We start from the raw sequence: 19,993 nt of genomic DNA, 5'->3' as shown, positions 1-19,993 counted from the left end.
AAATCCAGCCTCAATAATTAAGACTAGTTGGGAAGAATGGACAAATGCCAAACCCATGTTTCCAAAGTGCCCTGTAGGAGGCCTCTCAGAGGAGAGGTGAAGAGTAAATATTTTGGTCAATTTATTCTAATTGTGGCCAATAAAAAGACTCAGAGAACTTGCAGAATAACAAGTATGCCTTTTCTAGCTGGCAGAACACTTCTGTGTTTAGTGATTTTTCCAAATTACTTGAGGAAATTTGAAGAGCGTCCTACTGCTTTCATACTTTTAAACTTCCCCATGGGTTCCTGCTTTCCATAGATCACATATTGGTGTGTGAACCATTTGCAAGTCTTGCTTTAAATTTCAACCTGACATTTTCCCAATTAGAGCAAAGACTAAGCTGTGTGACATTCCAGTAGTGATAGTTTACAGATGTATCTGAATTCTTCTAAGGGAAAGAATCTAGGGAGGCTTTTCACTCCAGATACTCAGTTAGAGTTCATCTGTGCCTGGACCTTCCCAGCTTCTGAAGTCAGACATGAAGGCTGTGGTTCTGATTTAGGACAAGAGTGATAATAAAAAAGGAAAAAAAAAAACAGAAAAGTTCGCTGATGTGGCATGTCTCTGCCAGTGCATCCTGACTCCTTCCTTGGAGAGGAACAATGGAGATGAAGAAGGCAAAGTTACTACAAATAGTAATTAATAGGTAAACTGCGAGTAAGGAGCCTTGACTGGGTACTGTAAGGGGTATGAAATGAATAAACACCAATGAGAAAAATCACAATTATATTTAGAAAGATTGTGTTACAAGGCAACTAATGGATATAAGGGTTAGCATATCTAGATGAGTGTTTTTCCAGTTGTGGTGTCCTTTTAAACTTGTTTCCTTTCTATACAAGTCTTGTGCCCTGACCCCCAGCCCCCATTTACGTGACTTTCATTTGTGATTACCTTGGAGTAACCAGGACCATATTGTTCCTTACTGAGAAGTGCTAGTTCTAGACTACTGAGATATGTTCTCATGATTCTTCCTCCAATTTCTTGCTTTTGAAGAAGAATTTTTCATTATCTTATGTCTGAACCCTTATATTTATATATATTGCAGATATCACATCTCATACATAAATGAACATGTAGTCAAATGCTCATAACCCTATTATATTTAAAAATTATTACAGGAAGTAACATTACTTCTTTGAAAGTGTTCATCTTAAAAAAGTAATAAAGTTGAGTGTACAGTTGACAAAATCTACATATCTGATAGAGTACATTTTTGTTTAATTTAATCAAGAAAAATATAAAAGAGAACTACACAAATAAAAACTTCTTGCAACTCAAAAAAACAGTGTGGACATTCTATTTAACAGTCTGTGAATTTAACCTCTAGTCTATATAAAAAATATTTAGACAAACATCTACTTTTCATTTCTCTTCTCACCCCTCATCTGGATTTTATTTATGCATTAGAAGACCTTTTTAGCCATTAGAACCATCTTGCTTCAGCAGTTAATTAACACAAGTACCATAATTTAATACTGTTAATGCTACTTGATGCCCTTTAATGTACCTTCCATTAGTGATATTATTGTAGTATTACCCTGTAAATTAAAATGAGATCAAGACGGAGAGAGCCAGTCTTTAATTAAGGTACTGGCACACTGTACTCGTCTATTATTCACTAGAGAAAATCACCCTGATTTACTGAAGCAGGACATCCATAAGTCAGAATTAGTCCACAAAGATTATTAGGTTTACTGAACAATGTAAGTGCTACAGGAGTTGCTGAGATTGCCAAGGGCATGTTTTCTTTTCTTTTCTTTTTTTTCCCTCCTCCATTATCTTAACAAATACACAAAGACTGGGAATAAATGGAAGCAATGGAAGTATAGAGCAAAAGAAGAATGTATTTTTATGGTGGGATTTTATCTTTTGTCACCGTAAAATAGTTATCAGATGTGTCATATGCCAAAATGAACATAAATGTTACATTAGTCTCAGGACAATCACAACATCATTTTTTCAGTGACAATGTTTTACTTGTCGGTGTAAAACATAAAAGTTACAAAAACACATACATGCATAGGAGGGTAAAGAATTAGAATTCCCAGGCAATTTAAGCAAGTATTCTCCAACTGTTTGTGTTTTGTGGCTCAATATTTCAAGATGAAAAATCTTATATTCTTTGTCCACTGTTCCATGAATATTTATCTGCTTCTCCCAAATAACTCATGACAGTTCCTCCATTATAGTGTGGATGAGGATGGAGTTACATATAAAAATTATTATTATAATTACAAAATACAGAAGTATAAAGACAAGTTACATATTGCAACAATTTCACATGATGGTGGGGACCAAAGGGTAGAAAGACTTCAAGTTATATTCTGCAAGGTTTTTTAAAAATGATATTCATGGAAAGGAACTCTTGGAAGTTTCTTTTTTGTTTTTAAATTATTTTTGAAGTAAACTTAACTTACTAAGGGAAATTTGAGGGGAGTGCTGAAGAAAGAAAGATGTGGATAAGGGGGTGTGGGCTTCTCCTGAGGGGAACAGCCATAAAGGGTTTTTTTAGAGAGCATCAATTCATGTACCATCCTCCTATAAATGATTTTCTGAATTAGCAAAAGACAAGTGACTGTGGGGCTGGAGCAATAGTACAGCAGACAAGGTGCTTTCCTTGTACGCAGCTGACTGACATTCAATCCCAGCATTCCATATGGTTCCTAGAGCCTGCCAGTAACTCCTGAGTGCAGAGCCAGGAGTTACCCCTAAGCACTGCCCAGTGTGGTCCCAAAAAACACCAAATAAGAAAAGGGTCTGGAGAGATAGTGCGGCACATGCTTACCTAGCACTAAAGTAAACCTGGTTCTATCCCTGTCACTCGAAAAGTTTCCCCAAGCACCACCAGGAATGATCCCTGAGCACAGAATCAGGAGTAAGGCCTGAGAACCACTGCAGATGTGGGTCAAAACTCCAAAAATCAAAATAAATAAGAAATTAAACACAATTTGTACTATTGAAACTTTCAAAAGTAAAGGAATTTGATCAGTTTCTAGACTGAAAACCTCTTGGTTCAGCCAACAGATCAGCAGTCCCCATTAATGGCTCCATTGCCATTAATGGAACTTGTCCTGATACAAGTTAAAAACTAAAGATATTTCTAGATCATCAGGCTTTGCATCTTCAGTCTTTCTCCTCAGGCTAGAACTGTCTTAGATTTCTGGTACCTAGCACAGTACTAGCTCACTTCAGTTTTGCCCTGAGCAATCAAGACAGAGTTGGAGGTGACTCTGTGGGACAGTAGAGTGGGGGGGGGGTGTCATCTCTACTGGAACTTTTTTTTCCTTGCCTAGATGCCTTCTCACAAGTATATGCTTGAAAAAAAAAACAGTGAAGGTGAGACGCAGAGAAGGAAGGAAGACAAACCCTGAGACCAGAATCTGTGAAATGTAGTGGAAGGGTACAGCTGGAAATGAAAGACAGAAGGGGCAAAACTAGTGGAATTCTACATTTTTCTATTTGGTTTGTCTTGATTTTTGGAGTGCACATAGTGGTGCTCAAAATTTTACTCCCTGCACTGTTCATTGGTCATTCCTGGCCATGCTCAGGGGATTATACAAGGTGCTGTGGATAAAATCTGGGTCAGCTGTGCAAAGAAAGCACCTTAAACCCTACATATGCTCTCTTTATGACCCTGGATGCCTACATTTTTAACACATCACCTTTAGAAGAGAATATTTCTGATTTCCATAAATATGCACCAAATACCTATAGCTTTAAAGTATGTTTATACTTCTTTTTAAATAATCAGAGGAAACAAAATATTTTTTCAATTACAACAAGAATCCCAAACAATTATTTCCCCTATCAAAGTTTTATAAGATTTTCTTCTTTGCATGCAGATGAAGGTTTGAGAAAGTTGGGTTTGAAGGACTTGGTTTCAATAAAGGATTTCTCAAACTCAAGGAAACTTATTCATATGACTTTACCTCTCAGTATATATCACATTGAGATTCAAATTTAAGTCTGAGTTTATTAATTTGATATTAATAAATATAAAACTTAGTTACTTATACTTATCATTATTAATAATGTTAATATTTTCCTTGTACTTAAAGAAAATATTAGTTACTTTTAAAGTATGATACTATAAATATATCATGCTATAAAAGCATGATATTATAAAATATCAATATCAATTATATTTATATATATATCCTCAAGAATAAAATACTGGAACTAATCTTCTTTTGCTAAAATATTCATGACTATAATGGCTCCATTTTATTACTAGGGTAAACTCATGTTTAAGGCATCAGCTCCACATTGACCTCTCATCCTGCTCTGTACCCACAGAACTATCCTTTTTACCCTGAAAATGGCAAGCTTACTATTGTAGCATCCACTATTTCCCACAGAAATGCTATTTTACTCTAAGCATATCTTCATCATACATTACCAAAACCTTAGTTAGGAGAGTTTAAAGTCATACGAGTCTCTTTTCTATCTTATCTACCCTCTTCAGCCCCATAAATATTAGCTGGGATTGATGACGCTTGACAAAATCTGAGGGTTAAAAGTAGGTAAAGAGATTTTCTTGAACCTTTTGGTATCAGTATTGAAAACCACAATGCCCAAAAGGAGAGAACGAGATAGAGAAAGAGAGAAGTGCCTCTATGGGAGGTGATGGAAGGGAACCTGGGGACACTGGTGCTGGGAAATGTACACTGCTGGAAAAATGTTGTTGAATACTGTATGACTGAAACCTAATCATGAACAGCTTTGTAAGGGTATATCTCACAGTGACTCAATAAAAAAGTTAAAAAAAAAAGAGTTTAAAGTGTGTGTGTGTGTGTGTGTGTGTGTGTGTGTGTGTGTGTGTGTGTGTGGCGGGGGGAGGGGCTGCAGTGAGATGTAACTCAGTAGTATGCCTATTTGGAGGAGATCTGAGTTTGATCTCTTCTTCAAGACAATACTATCAAACACTCTGAAAATTAGAGCTTGCCCATCTTTAACAAAAGTATTGTGCTTCCTAAATGCTTCTTGATTAGTAGTTAGTAAGTTTGAGGAAGCAAAACTTTCCTATCTGAAGAGTTTATATGCACTGGAGCACTGCACTGTCCTCCCATTGTTCATCAATTTGCTTGAGTGGGCCCAGTAATGCCTCCATTGTGAGACTTGTTGTTACTGTGTTTGGCATATCGAATATTTCACGGGTAGCTTTCCAGGCTTTGTTGTGCAGGCGAGATACTCTCGGTAGCTTGCTGGGCTCTCTGAGAGGGGCAGAGGAATCGAACTCAGGTTGGCCATGTTGGCTGCATGCAAGGCAAACGCCCTACCCGCTGTGCTATCGCTCCAGCCCGTTTTTATGCAATGTGGCAAAATATAATCAAGGAGTTACATTTACCATAATGAAATTCGAGCATTAGAAAACAGAAAAAATATAGATTTATTTTTCAGTTTCTCTTTTTGTTCTTGGACTTTATTTCAGGCAGGGGGCGGTTTCTCTAAGCAGTGCTCATGGGGTCCAGTGGTCACTCCTGGAGATACTTAGCTACTCAGTCTAGTGTAATGCTTGACCCCTACAGAGTCAAGGATCACATGTCATGGTGTTAAGGCACCACTTGGTAGACATCAGTGGTGCTCAGGTGGATGGAAATCTGGTGCTGAGGTCCAAACTCAGCCCTAGATCCTGTAACATATGTACAGTCTCTGACCACTGAATTCTCTCCCTGGCCTTTTATTCTCTTTTATAGTGCAACTGGCATTATTTCCAGTCACTTCATTGCCTTAAAGAATTAAACAACTTCCCAAGCCAGCTACACTGTAGCCTTCTATAAGATGTTTTTGGTTTTAGATGGCTCTTGGGGATGTGGGATGGGGGAGGAGTAGGGCTTGTGGTAGTGGTGGCTTTCATTAAAATTCTAAGACATCCTACCAAGTTCCTGTTCAGTGACAGTCTAGAATCACAGATTATTATGGAGTAAGACGGTTCTCCAGTGTCTCAGAAACTACTCCTGGGCTTTCTCAGAAAATAAGGTATTTCTCAGAAAATAAGGCAGGAGAAAGTGAGGTCATTCAATAGTGGCGAGACTGACACTGGCATTTTCTTTGAAAACACCCCTTTTTGTTTAAGTCAGATAGATGTTCTCTTACCTTCCATGCACCTTTATGTCTGAGATTGCATAGAAGTAGCGTGCCAAGTGCAGCTCATCTACAAATATTTCCCCGACGGCTGGTCTCAAAAGCCTTATCCTCAGATCTGTGACTGTAAAGAAATCTCTGAGTTTCTTGGTAGTGTCCAGCTGTCCGTAGAGGGAAGCCATATTGCGCAGCCAAGGTCCAGCGAAAAACGCGAACCTGTCTTTGATTTCAAAGTGGATTATTTTGCTATTTGTCATGTACCCTGTGGAGTACTCTTCGGTGCAAATGATTTCTAAGACCGTGTGCTGAGACAAATCCTTCACAGATTTGGGATCCATGTGAAAAGCGTCTAAGCAATCTGTGGCATAATACTGATAGGGCTGCCACGTTCGTCCATAATCGAGAGATTTCTCCAGGATCATTTGGTCTGGACGCCCCGATTCAAAGGTAATAACTATGTTGTCTGTGAGCTCAATGGTTTTGCTCCAAGATAGAGTGATGTTAACCTGGAGAGGCTTGGGATACTCCTTCCAAGTAGCAGACTGCCAAAATGTGGAGGGATGTCTTCCTTCAAAATCAAACATCAGCTCAGGGGGATGTGCCAACTCAGGGGTACTTGCATCACACTCATTATTGCACATGTAGGGGTTGCCCTATGAAAGAAGAACAAAAGAGGATGCATCAAAACACAGGTTCGCCACATGTCTTGCCATATCACTATTGCTATTGCTCAGCCTAGGAGAGAAAAAATATAAATTAAAATATAAATAAATAAATAAAGCAAACCTATTTGCAATAATCTTTTTTTCCCTTTCCCTAATTGGATTCTCCTCCTTAATAGCTTTAAAATTTTAAAATTTAAGAGCATTTGGCAATTTTCTTGTCTTGTTGTCTTCCATGGGCTTTAAGAAATGAGAACAGTTTATCTATCCTGTATGTGTAAGATCCACATTGTGGGTGTTCCACAAGCACAAAGACACTGAGTTATTGCCAAATAGCTCAGTACCTCCCCATCCTCTTAAAAAGATGCTATGTGGAAGGACAAGGAAAATTCCTCCTCTTGAGAGTACAGTTCTTTTAAAAAGTCATCTTTCAAGCAACGTTTTAGAATTAACAAAGAATCACAGATTCTGGTGTCTTGTTTAGGAAACAATAAGCCCCTATCACATTTGCCTCCTTTTTGCTTTGCTTCAAATCCATCATACTTAACTGGGTCCCTGCTTCATAAAGTCTGCTTCTGAAGCATTTAATTTGCTCACCACAAATCATTAAAATGTGGTACACTACAGACTCTGGGGCTTGGTCCAAACATCTGCCATCCAATTAGCTATAAAGGCAAAGGGATTGCTAAGGGGAAGTCTTGGGGAAGGGGTATGCTCCAAGATACCTGGAAAAGGAAAGTTCAGTACTTAATTAGAAAGGTGTTGCAAAAAGCAATACCCCTCCATGTGTTGTTATTTTGTAGCAGCCCATAATAAGTTCTCCATGAATGTTAGCTATACTTATTTTTCTCTTTACAAAGATTACTTCCTTCTGAGTCTTTTTGAACAAGAAGCTGAAAATAAGCCTTTGTGATGTATGAGAACCTACAACATCACTTGTTGCTACACTAGGTGACTGCTCTTGGCTTTTATCATTAGCTTCTATGTCAAGCCACTGGCTTCCACATTTTTGCTCATTTTACTTTTTTAAGGAAAACAAGTGGTATCATCTGGAGTCAACAGTACTGCTCTTTGATCCTGTACTGAGTATCTATAAGCATGGATGGGTGAACAAAAAAGGACCTCCCGGAATATTTTTAGTCTTGCTGTTGTAACTTCAATTAGCTTTTCTTTTCTTTTTCATGAACTGAGAGCTCTTCATCATACCTGCTGGATGCATAATGGATTTACACTCCAGACACAGACACTCAGTTATCAGCTGACTCCTGTGTAATGTAAGATGAACACTGGAGAATTGTTTTGGCTGCCCTAGGGGCAACCTTCTCCTACCTAGTCAGTTACTACTTTTCCTGTCTCTTCCCCATTAATGAAACTGAATCCTAAAGCTGGCAACAGGTTAGGGGGACTCTAATATAACTGAAATGGGGTGGGAGAAAGGAGAGAAGGTGTATTATTTCAGAAACAGAACTGTTTTAAAAATACACTCAAGGCATCAGTGATAATGGAAATGTTTCTGTACTTCTCTCTCGAATTTCAATTCCCTATTCCTGATCCTAGCGTCTGTGACACTATTTATAGTATCCCCTTCAAAAGGAGCCAAAGGGAGGGGAGTCAGTTTCTGTTCCAGGTGGAATACATCAACAAATTTATTATTATTTAAACTCTTAAGCATACCAGAGCACCAAATGTTAAGCTCTGTAAATTGGCAATGGATTTTAAAAAAATGGATTGCTATAAATATTATGTCTCTGTCAGAATTTATCATTTCTAAATATATGCAAATGCCTCTTTTGCTGAAAAGGGTTAGGTTTACATAAGTCACCCCTACATTTGAAATTTACAAAAAAGATATGGTCACTTCAAAACCTGTTAGCATATAGCCATCTGCATATTTATTAATTTAGACGGTACCACCTTCCTCCTGTCAAAAGCATCTTCATCTGAGGTCAAGAGTATCTAAGTACAGGGAGTCAAGTCTACAGGATGCACCAAAGTGAGTTCTCAGCCACTGATAGTAAGATGCATTGAAAGACAGCATTTCTTCAGCTTCAGCATAAATGCACAGAGCTTTGTAGGTGTGGACAGAATGTCAGAATAAAGAGGGCTAGAGGTTGATTCTGGGTGGGGTGGCGGGGTCAATGCTAGCAAAGCTGTTTTAGAAAATATGCCTCGAGATATCCATCTAAAAGACATTAATTCCTGTATTAATGAAAGTATTGACAATAATCACCATTTATTCCTCACTTGTGTGTCAGATACTTTGCACACAGAGTCCTTAGTAATTTTTTTCCATCCCATTTTCCTAAGATCAACACGTAAAAGAGTCTTCCTGTGTTGTTATTTCTGTTTGTTTTCTTGCTTGATTGTATTGGGGCCACACCCATTGCATTTGGTGCTTACTCCAGGCTTTGCACTCAGGAATCACTCCTGACGGACTCAGGAAGCAAGATCTGGTGCAAAGGATTGAACCCCCATCAGCAGTGTACAAGGCAAATGCTCTTCCTGCTGTATTATCGCTCCTACCCTGTTTTGGCAAGTACTAATGTGTTTTATCATACATCTGAGATGCTTAGAAGAACTTTGTAAGCTTCACGTAATATCTAGTTATAGCAGCTTATTTGCCCACTAAACCCTTTCGTTTTCAAAATCCCAAATTTCAGTTTTTCAATGAAGACACAACCTCATAACACACTCAATTCTGTTTTTGTTCTACAGGAGACCCCTTCCACTCAGACTCAGCAGAACGGGCAGCTCAGGGTAAATGCTCAACATTTACATCAAGTTGTCAGCCATCAAAATGCATGCCAGGTCAAAAAGAAAATTTCATTACTTTTCTCTGATCTGGTAGTTTAGGCACCTGATAAATGTGAGGACAACTTCATGTATTCCGTAATGATTTATTGATTGTCTACTATATTTAAGGCACTTGTCTTGAGTCGGGATACAGTGGAAAACAACTCTAAGTCCTTTTCTCAGCAGAGCTTCAGTCTTTTGGGGAGAGTGCTACAATAAACAGGTATAAATGTTTCAGAACATTACACCATAGTAACTGTTATAGAGAAAAAAATAAAGCCAACTTAAGAGGAGAATGGGGTTTGAAGAAAGATCCTGATTGTGACTTTTATTGGGAGATCAGAGGTCTTTTCTGGATAATGTGACATGTGAATAGATTAAGAAGAATTCCTAATTTATACCGGAGATGATAAGGAGTTGACCAGGAGGACAGTTTTGTCCTTCACCGAATCTACAGTTAGTGGTAATTTCACTAGCATAACAATTTATTATAGCAGGTAAGTAAACAAATCATTTCAAATGAACATCTGTACCAAATCACTACAGATTAACATAACTTTCTTGGTACTTTGTTGTACCAAATAACTACAGATTAACATAACATAAAGAAAAAATTAGGGAGAAAAAATTGTGATTTTGGCACTTTTAAAAGCCACACTGATTTCAGCAAGGAAGGAAGGAAGGAAGGGAGAGAGGGAGGGAGGGAGGGAGGAAGGAAGGAAGGAAGGAAGGAAGGAAGGAAGGAAGGAAAGAGAAGCTAAAATTCTTGCCCCAAGAAAAAGCTTGAAAAGAGGTCATGGCACGGTGGCCCACGGCCCTCCCGTTGTTCATCGATTTGCTCGAGCGGGTCCAGTAACATCTCCATCATGAGACTTGTTGTTACTGTGTTTGGCATATTGAATACGTCATGGGTAGCTTGTCAGGCTGTGCCATGCGGGCGAGATACTCTCGGTAGCTTGCCGGGCTCTCTGAGAGGGGCAGAGGAATCGAACTCAGGTCAGCCATGTTGGCCGCTTGTAAGGCAAACGCCCTACCACTGTGCTATCGCTCCAGCCCAAGAGATAAGTTAAAATATGTAGAGTATTTCACATGGGTATGATCCATAATGCTGTTATTAGTAAGAGTTATGAATATAAAAACAATTGTTGCTAAAGGGATTGTATTAATTAAATTTTCAACCACTTCAACCCCACCCTAATACTCTCTAATACCATCAACAATGAAATTTATTTGTGAAAGTAAAGAATACTTCTTGCTGCTAAATCTAACAGATTTAGGCATTAGCAAGTGTAAGTAATTATGCTCTGGCCAGCAGGCAGCCTTAAATAGATCTTAATTTAAGACCTACAAGCAGCAGCTCCTTAACTGATTGTCTATGGACAAAGCAGAAAAATATTTATGACTGAACTGATAATATTTACACCATTAAGAGATGTCTAAATAATTAAACAGATATTGCTGCTAAATATTTTATAACAATAAGAAGATTGTGAAACTTAATTTGATTTAAAAATAATGTTAATATTTTGCCTCTGGGAGAAATAAAGTTAGTAATTAATTAGCACTCTGCAGTCAAAGTGGAATGTTGTGATTCTTTCTTAAAATGCTTTCAGAATTTGAGTGGGGGGGATAAAATTTGCAAAGTACTTTGACTGTTTCTATTGATGACTGTGTCTTTCTTCTGATATGTACTTCTTGGAAAAGAACATTTCACCTAAGATCTGAAAGACAGTGTAATAAAATTCTATATGAGCTATATCAATGTATTATTTTTATTTCTATCACTTTGAGCTTGTCCTTCCAAACTTTCCCTATTGGTGAACCATTGGAAATGACAGAAATGTAGGAAATTATCATGGGAGATTTGCTGCTGCGCAGTGAGGTATGTGCCTGACAGTCACGTACTTACAAGTGGTTATGAGAAGCATGTGGGTTTTACCCTTACACTGAAGGTGAAAATCAGGGAGCAGAGTTGTTTCACACACACTTACATCAAGTTTGTCTTTGCTTCTTTTATTGGTGATTGCTAAAAAAGAATCATAGGAGGTACTAGGGAAGCAGAAGCGGCATTGTGAAATGCAACAACTGAACTTTCCCAGTTTGTCTTTGACATAGATATCACTTTGGTATTGTTGTTGTGAGGCTTTAATGAATTAAAGAAACTGCTCATAGAGTTTACTAATCTACTGTTGATTCTTCCGAAGAGGAAGCATGAACACAATGCTTCAGCTGCTAGGCTGGACCATCATTTGGAAGAGATGGCTTCCCTCCCCCCATCACAGCAATTCTTTGATAGCCAACCAAGCAGGACAGTTTCTGGGAGGCAGGTGATTGGCATCTTTTTATCACAAAATTTTTGGTGGGAAGAACCCCACTCTCAGTCCCTTATTAGAATCTCTTTGTCAGTTCTTGCTCCGAGTTCACTTTCCCTGGGTTCTTGTTCAGCCAGTTCATAGAAAAGCTCTCCTTTATGACTCTACCAAAGCTACACAGATTCATTTCAGTATGGAGTTCAGCTACCTACTTCAGATCTTGGAGCTTTCTACTAGTGTGTCGAAATAACAGAGAAAAATCAGATTCAAAGGCAAATATAAACTAAGAGCACAGACATCTTTTCCTGAAAGCTGGAAGATTAAGCATTCAGTCTCACCAATACTGAAGGGCTGAAGAGGACATCTATGGTGATAGGCACTGTAAATCCTCAAAAAAAATGTCCACAAAGTTCCAGTTGTTCACTGTTTTCTTGTATATAAAAGCAAAAATCTATAAATGGCATTGAAGTCTCACTTTATAATTTATGCTGTTAATTAGCACACTATATATGGCATATGTAAGGAACAGGATGACCAGAATGTAATGACCTATCCCAAGTTGAGATATCCTGATGACATTGCTGTGATAAAAAAAAAAGTGTCTATTTTGTCAGCATGTTAAGACACAATAATTTAATTTGGAAATATGGTCACTCTAAAGTTATACGAGCATTGTTTTTTGTAACCCTAAGCTTAAAGACGGATGCTCTGATTTCTAGTGGAACATCTTGCTTATCAAAAAGATTTCTCTCTGCCAGACACAGGCTTAAAACCTGATTGAAGCTGTCACTTGTTGCACTCTGCTCCCTGGCAATACTAACACCCTGTGAACTTTTATACTCAAGAATAAAGGCAGAGGGTTTACCCTTTCTGCAATGTGAATACAGGAATGATATCACAGATTACGGGCCATCATAGACACCTATATAAATCCTCACAGAGGATTATGGTTTGGATTTTCAAAATGGTGAAGGCTGTAGAGGTCAAGAAGACCAGGTTTCTAAGAAGGAGCTAAATACATTCTCAAGCCACAAAAAATGGCTTCTTACACAGCAATCTAAATCATTACTGTGCACTTACTGGAGAAGAGAGAAACATGAATGAAATTATGTCAGTTGGATAGTGAATATATGAGAAAAACAAAACACTAAAGAAAGTTGAAGTGAATATAATTGGTAGGGAAATTGATTTTAAAAAGTTGCTTACTTTAAACATTTTAAAGTATTTGCCTGGTAGGTAATATCAAAATAGACCAGTGCTTAATACGCAAAGCTGAACTGTACTGTCAGTTCTTTAAGTTAAAAAAAAACTTGAGAGGAATAGTAAAGTAAAGTAAAGGCCCTCCCGTTGATCGTCGATTTGCTCGAGCGGGCCCAGTAACGTCTCCATTGGAGACTTTGTTGTTACTGTGTCTGGCATATCGAATACTCTCGGTAGCTTGCCGGGCTCTCCGAGAGGGGCAGAGGAATCGAACCCGGGTTGGCCATGTTGGCTGCTTGTAAGGCAAACGCCCTACCGCTGTGCTATCGCTCCAGCCAGAGTGATAAGAGGAATAAGGAAACATAAAATATTATGAAAATGGGTATATTCTGCATCCTCATACCACCATGAGAGTCAGTTTGAGTATTCTCAATTCTGAAAAGTTATGACTTGATTATCTGAAACTGACTCTTTATTTCTCTCACATGGTATAAACTCATGTCCTGCACAAAGTCCATTTTCTGAACAACATCGGCTTAAAAATACAGGGAGACCAAATTTCTGCCAAATGACCATTTAATCAAGAATTAATCAAGAAGTGCTTACTTTCTAATATGGCACTTAATGTGATTTCTGGTCTGTCTATTGTTATTTCACATTTTTCTCTTTTTCCAAATTCCTTAGCTTAATATGATACATCTCCAGTGCTTAAAATATTGTGAAGAACATAGAAATAATAAAACCACAAAATGTTTGCAGTTTACTAGCAGATATTGGAGCCATACAAGTAACAGGCCCTTCACTCAATCTCACTACTCAGACTCTGGGAAAGATCAGTGGGTGGGACTGGTGTGATAGTATAGTGGGTAAGGTGTTTGTCTTGCATGAGGCTGAAGGGGTTTGAACCCCGACATCTCATATGATCCCCATGCACCACCAGTAATTCTTTAGTGCAGATCCAGTAATAAACTCTGAGTATTGTCGGATCTGACCCAAAAAGCAAAAATAACAACATCAAAAGATCAGTTGGTGACGTTCAATATAAATTGAATCAGCAACAACTCTGGAAAATCTTAGAGGATCCATTTCACTTAGCACATAACTAAACATATATATTTTTAAATTTTGAGAGGTCCACAGTTGGCTATGTTCAGGACTTATTCCTGGCGGGTTCAGAGAACTATATGGAGTGCCAGGGCACAAACTCATGTCAGTTACATGGAAGGCAAGTTCCTTACCTCCTGTAATATCTCTTTGGCCCTAACCATATATTTCAATATCAAAAATGCACTTTATAAAATATTTTTTAATTGCAAGTATTTTTAGAAAGGAAAACTAAAATTTCATGCATAAGGCCAAGTTAGATGTATATGTCAAAACTCACTCAATGAGAGTATGAAAAGGCATTGGGGGTGGAAAGCCCTAGTCTGGTAATATTTTATTCCATTCCAGGACCCTGATAGCATATGATATTTCATCAAAACCACCTGGAGTGGTTGCAGTAAAACTAATTTTACCAAGACTGAAAATAGAACATCCCAGCATCAAATTCTGGCCTGAAAATGTTGGTCTCACTCCGTCCTATGACAATCTGGTTGATATTCTTCAAAACCTAAAATATCCACATTACAAAAAACAAAAAAGAAAAAGAAAAAGAAACCCGGAGTTTGTCACTATCCTCCATTAAGCTGCAATATTTACTATGTGTTTCAGTCGTGTAGAAATTGCATAATAACGATCTAGTGAGTTCAAGGTCGTTCACCAGTAATTTTATGTTTATTTATCAGTTATTTTTTCAGCCACAGCCAGGGGTGCTTAGGGCTTAGTACTGGCTCTGTACTCAGGAATTACTCCTGGAAGTGCTCAGGAACCTTATAAATGCTGGGGATAGAACAGTGTCAGCCACTTGCATAGAAATGCTCTATGTGCTGTGCTACAGCTCTGGCCTCTCACCAAGAATTTTCATTCAATAGACAGGGTTGAACCCAGACACCTAATTTAACATGTATCTTAGACTCTGATGCAGAAAAGCTTTCTAGCACACTAAAATAAACACAGATGCATTATTAAGAACCAAGGTCAGATCTTTTCTAGGTTTGAATTCTGGTTCTACTACTTAGGAATTGTACTTTTTCATATTTAATAAGTTAAATTTTTTTTGTATTTAAACTCTTTACTGTATTTCTACTACTTAGGTATGGGTATTTTTAGAATAGCTGCTTGCTTGATTTTTATTTCTCTATGTTCAGTACAATACAATATGCTTCACAACGTTAATTAAAGATAGAATTACTAATGCATATTAAGGGCTTCACAGCTTCATGACATGTAGTAAGTGCTCAATAATTAGTAGTTATAGCATTAATCATGCTTCTTTCCCCTAATTCCTTGACTTGAAAATGACAACAAATTTTTCCATTTCCCAAGCAAGGAATCCGTGAATCTTTTGCAGTCACTTCTTTTCACCAGCCAAGTTCTACAGATATAACCTATCACCACAACTTCATTCACACTGTTACTAATTTCTTCAGCTTTTGAATATTTTTAATATTAAAAATATTTGTCTCTTAAACTACTGCAATAGCCTTAAAAAGATATCTCTCCATATAGCATTGTTCTCTTTTTAAAATTTTATTTATTTATCTATTTTTAATTTTTATTAGTGAGACATCATGAGGTACAATTGTAGACTTACAAATTTTTGTGCTTGGGTTTCAATTATACAATAATCAAATATCCATCCCTCCACCAGTGCCCATTTCCCATCACTACGGATCCCAGTATCCTTCCCACCCCCAGCCCTCCTCATCCCACGCTGCTTCTGTGGCAGGGCATTCATTCCCTTTTGTTCTCTCTCTCTTATTGGGTGTTGTGGTTTGCAAAAGAGGCAATGGGTGACAATCATGTTTGGTCTATAGTCTACTTTCAGCATAGCATTGTTCTCTTACAACCTATTCTTTATATATCTGCTAAAGAGAGCTTTTTCTAATATTCAAATTTAATTGTATCATGCCCTCTCTTACAGCTCTTTAATGAATTTCCCATTACCTTCAAGAGCATAATTCCACTTCCATTAGCACACTTGTAAAAAACCTCAAGTTATGGCTTTTGAAAGGTTTGGAGTCTCTAAGCAGTCTCATTTTTTTACTCACTCATGTTCACAGTTCATGAGTCTGTCATACCAATCCTATTAAATTCCAATTGCTTGTTTTTTATGCACCCCCACTAGAATTTTGTAAGCAGAAATGGCATCTCATAAATATGCAACAAAAATCTATGGATCTAAAGAAAGTAAGGAAAGCAGAATACAGGAGAGCAATGAGGGGGAGCATAGGATAAATTGAGTAGATATGATAGGAGATAACATTGCAGGAATCTATCCTTTGGTTGGTGATTTGGAATCAAATAGATAACAAGTCAATGAACTGTCTGACTTCCTATGTGATACCTAGAATTTCTTTGTAAATCACTGCATAAAACAACAAAACAGACAGCATCCACCCTGAAAGTCCAACTCCAAGTGCAGATTGCTTGTATGTGATTGATATAGTTACTGGGAATTTTGTTGAGGTTGGAGGATAAAGACAAATGGCATGAGCTGTACGTATGTCCCAGTCCTTTCCTGGTGTTCCCTATATCTTGATTTTCACCCCCTCAATCACAGCAGTATGTCTTCTGAGGACTTTAGAGCTGAAAAGCTCCCTCCTAAGCCTTACTTGCCGACTCAGTCAACCCGCAGGCTCTCTCTGAATTTACAGGAGTGCGGACACTGAGAGTTTGATTTGTTCTTGGAACATTGTGGAGAACTAAATAAAAGTGAGCAAAGAACAGTGAATAAGGTGGTTGCAATTTTTACAATACCCATGCACGGAAATGCCTGAGTGATGCAAATCCTTGAGAAATGGAATGCATGGCTAAGTGAAAAAGCAGAAGAAAGCAGATTCTGCTGGAAAAGATGGAAGTGCTCTGCAGCTTAAATAGTTCTCTTAATTGCAGGCATCCTGAAAATTCCACCTGGATCCATGAAGCTAATGAACCTTATACCTCAAAGCCACCCAATTACACAGGCAGCTTCTCAGGCAGTCTACCTAATTTTGTGTTTGTAGCGTTGTAGTTCTCTTTCTAAAAAGGGGCCAGGAGTGTATATTCTCTAGGCTCATAAAAATCTTGCTATTGTCTGAAATAAAGCACAGTATATTTCCAAGCCTGCTGAATTAAAACAACTCTAATTCCTTCCTACTACATTTCTATGTATTTCATTGTCCCGTTCCTCTAGTAATCTCAGTCTTTCCATCTTTGAGATCAATTTCATAAATTAAATTTTCTTGTCCAAATTAAAACCTGATGTGGATATGTCTAATACAAGCTTAGTATATATCCACATGTAGATCTCACACATATGGCAACATTTATTATACTATAGCATAATATTTCATTTAAATGGAAATAAGCATTTTATTTATAAAAAACTTACATGATTCTCTTGGTGAAGTACCAATAATAAAATAATATTAATTTCCTTGTAAGACTGGTAATGGGAGGTAAGTTTAAATATACAATATGAACTTGATTTTGGAGAACCCCCCAAATTGTCTAGAAGTGATTTGTTTGGTTATTGGGAGAACGGAAATCTTTTAGGTGTTTATGTCTCTTATATAGTTAGCTTTCACCAATAGCTTCCGAATTCCTTTTCAGAGAAAGCAAATGTTTGGGTATAGTATTATGAAGTACCTCAGTCAAATCAAGAAGAATCCAAAATCAAAATTCAGTTGGCATTCTAGGAATACAAAGACTAGAAAATCTTAGTCACCTTTGCATCCAGCACAATAGTATATACTATATATAAATATATAATAAACCAGTATACAGTATATAGTAGATAGGAATAAATTATGCTTAAATAAATGAACATACTTTCATCACTTAGCTGTTCTTAACAAACTCTCATCACTTAGCAGTTCTACATAACAAAAAATAAAATTTTTCCTAAATTGATAATGAAATTTTACATAATCAAACTCAACCTTTCATGAATCAGTTCCTAAACATCAGGCATATAAGAAACATGATCTATTTGGGGTGGGGGGGGTGAGAGATACAGGGAGAAGGCACCTCTCTCTCTTTTTTTTTTTATTAGTGAAACACCATGAGGTACAGTTGTAGATTTACAAATTTTTGTGCTTGGGTTTCGATTATACAATGATCAGATACCCATCCCTCCACTAGTGCCCATTTTCCACCACCATGGATAATATCCCCCCCCACTCCCATCCCCCCATCCCCCCCTGCCTCTGTGGCAGGGCAATCCCCTGTGATCTCTCTCTCCTTTTGGGTGCTGTGGTCTGCAAAAGAGGCATTGATGCACCTGTCTCTTATGTGGATAACTTCAACCCAATTCCCACCACCACATTAGTTCTCTGAGCACTGCCAGGATACCAAAAGTGATCCCCCAGTGCAGAACCAGAAGCAAGTATTGAGCAACACAGTGGCCCAAAAGGCAACATAATTTAGGCCCAATGGGCCTAAAGCATAGTAATTCTACGTCTACTGAAGACAAGGAAGGGACCGAGATAACAAAAATAAAATGTCACTAGAATAGCAGTATTTGGTTTATTATAAGGAGGAACAGACTGAAAGGAGGGAAGAAAGTTAAGCAAGACCCAGATAAAAGTGAATAGAGTGGTGGTCAAAGACTCAGTAAGAATTTGACTGAATGTGAACCAGCAAAATAAAAAATTGATGGTGACACGCAGCTTCTTGCTTTGAAATTTGAGAATGGTGATGATAAGTTTGTTACTGACACTAGTGTAATAAGATAGGAACTCTTTTTGTCAATGTACTTTTATTTTTATTTGGGGAACCTCCCAAATGGTTCTCGATGGACCCAGAGTGCTCTCCTGCAAGTCTGAGGGGTTGAATGAGGGGTGAGAAGTGCTTGGACCTCGTGTTATGGTGCTGCTGAGTTGTAGTACTGCCACACTAGTGGATACTCTGGGGGCCATGAAGTGGTGGAGGATCAAACTCAGGGTTTAGTCCATGCAAGGCATGTACTCCAGCCCTTTGAGCTTCAAGAGGGGCTAATTATTCACTACACTGGTTCCATTTGCAAAATATTTATCTGACATCCCACATGTAACTAGAAATCAAAAATTGCCCTGAAGATTAGAGTCATAATGCACCACAAACCATTTTTAAGTCCCTCTTCTCATCACGATCACGACCATCCTGTTATTCGTCGATTGCCTCGAGCAGGCCCCAGTAACGTCTCCTTCATCCTAGCCCTGAGATTTTAAAAAGTGCCATATTCAAGGCTCTTTCAGAGTTAGGAGAATGAGACCCATCATTGTTACTGGTATTTTGCATATTGGGTATGCCACGGGGAATTTGCCAGGCTCTGGCGTGTGGGCAGGTTATATTCGGTAGACTGCCAGGTTGTCCAAAGTAACAATGAGATAATAAGATGTCCGGGAGCTGGGTTTTATAGTCTCTGAGTCTTGGCTGTTGATGGGATTACCTGGCACCGGGGCCAGTTGGTGGGTGTGACCCCTGCCTACTGGAATTTGGAGGATCTGGGTGGAGGATGCTCAGCCCCGATCCGAGCAGGCTTGGAGATCTCAGCCCCGGGACCCGCATGCCTTTGTTCCTCTGCCGGTACCTTCATGTGTGCGGAGAGCGGTCTCAGCATGGTGGTGGCTGGTTCTGGAGGTCTTCGGCTGCTGGATCCCTGGTCGGGGCGGGGAGGAAAACTCAACCCGCTCCCCTCCAAGGGGCCCTGGCGAGGACAGCCAGGCGCGGGGGTAGGAGACTCTTCTTCTCATGACCCTCTAAATATGCCATTTGCATAATTATTGATCTCTGAGCTGGAGTGATAGCACAGTGGGTAGGGTGTTTGCTTTGCAC

The 19,993-nt window shown here is 38.4% G+C and overlaps 1 protein-coding gene across 1 annotated transcript in view; it reads right to left on the bottom strand.

The window, feature by feature from the left end:
* Positions 1–19,993, bottom strand: part of NTNG1 (netrin G1) — a 382,298-nt gene that overhangs the window by 172,841 nt on the left and 189,464 nt on the right. The window contains exon 2 of the mRNA XM_056139009.1: positions 6,139–6,779. Coding sequence (XP_055994984.1) covers positions 6,139–6,779 — 641 coding nt within the window. The remainder of the gene's footprint in view (positions 1–6,138; positions 6,780–19,993) is intronic.

The sequence above is a fragment of the Sorex fumeus genome, unplaced genomic scaffold, assembly GCF_029834395.1.
Source record: "Sorex fumeus unplaced genomic scaffold, SorFum_2.1 ptg000131l, whole genome shotgun sequence".
NCBI classification, from domain to species: domain Eukaryota; kingdom Metazoa; phylum Chordata; class Mammalia; order Eulipotyphla; family Soricidae; genus Sorex; species Sorex fumeus.
This window is presented reverse-complemented; position numbering and strand designations above follow the sequence as displayed.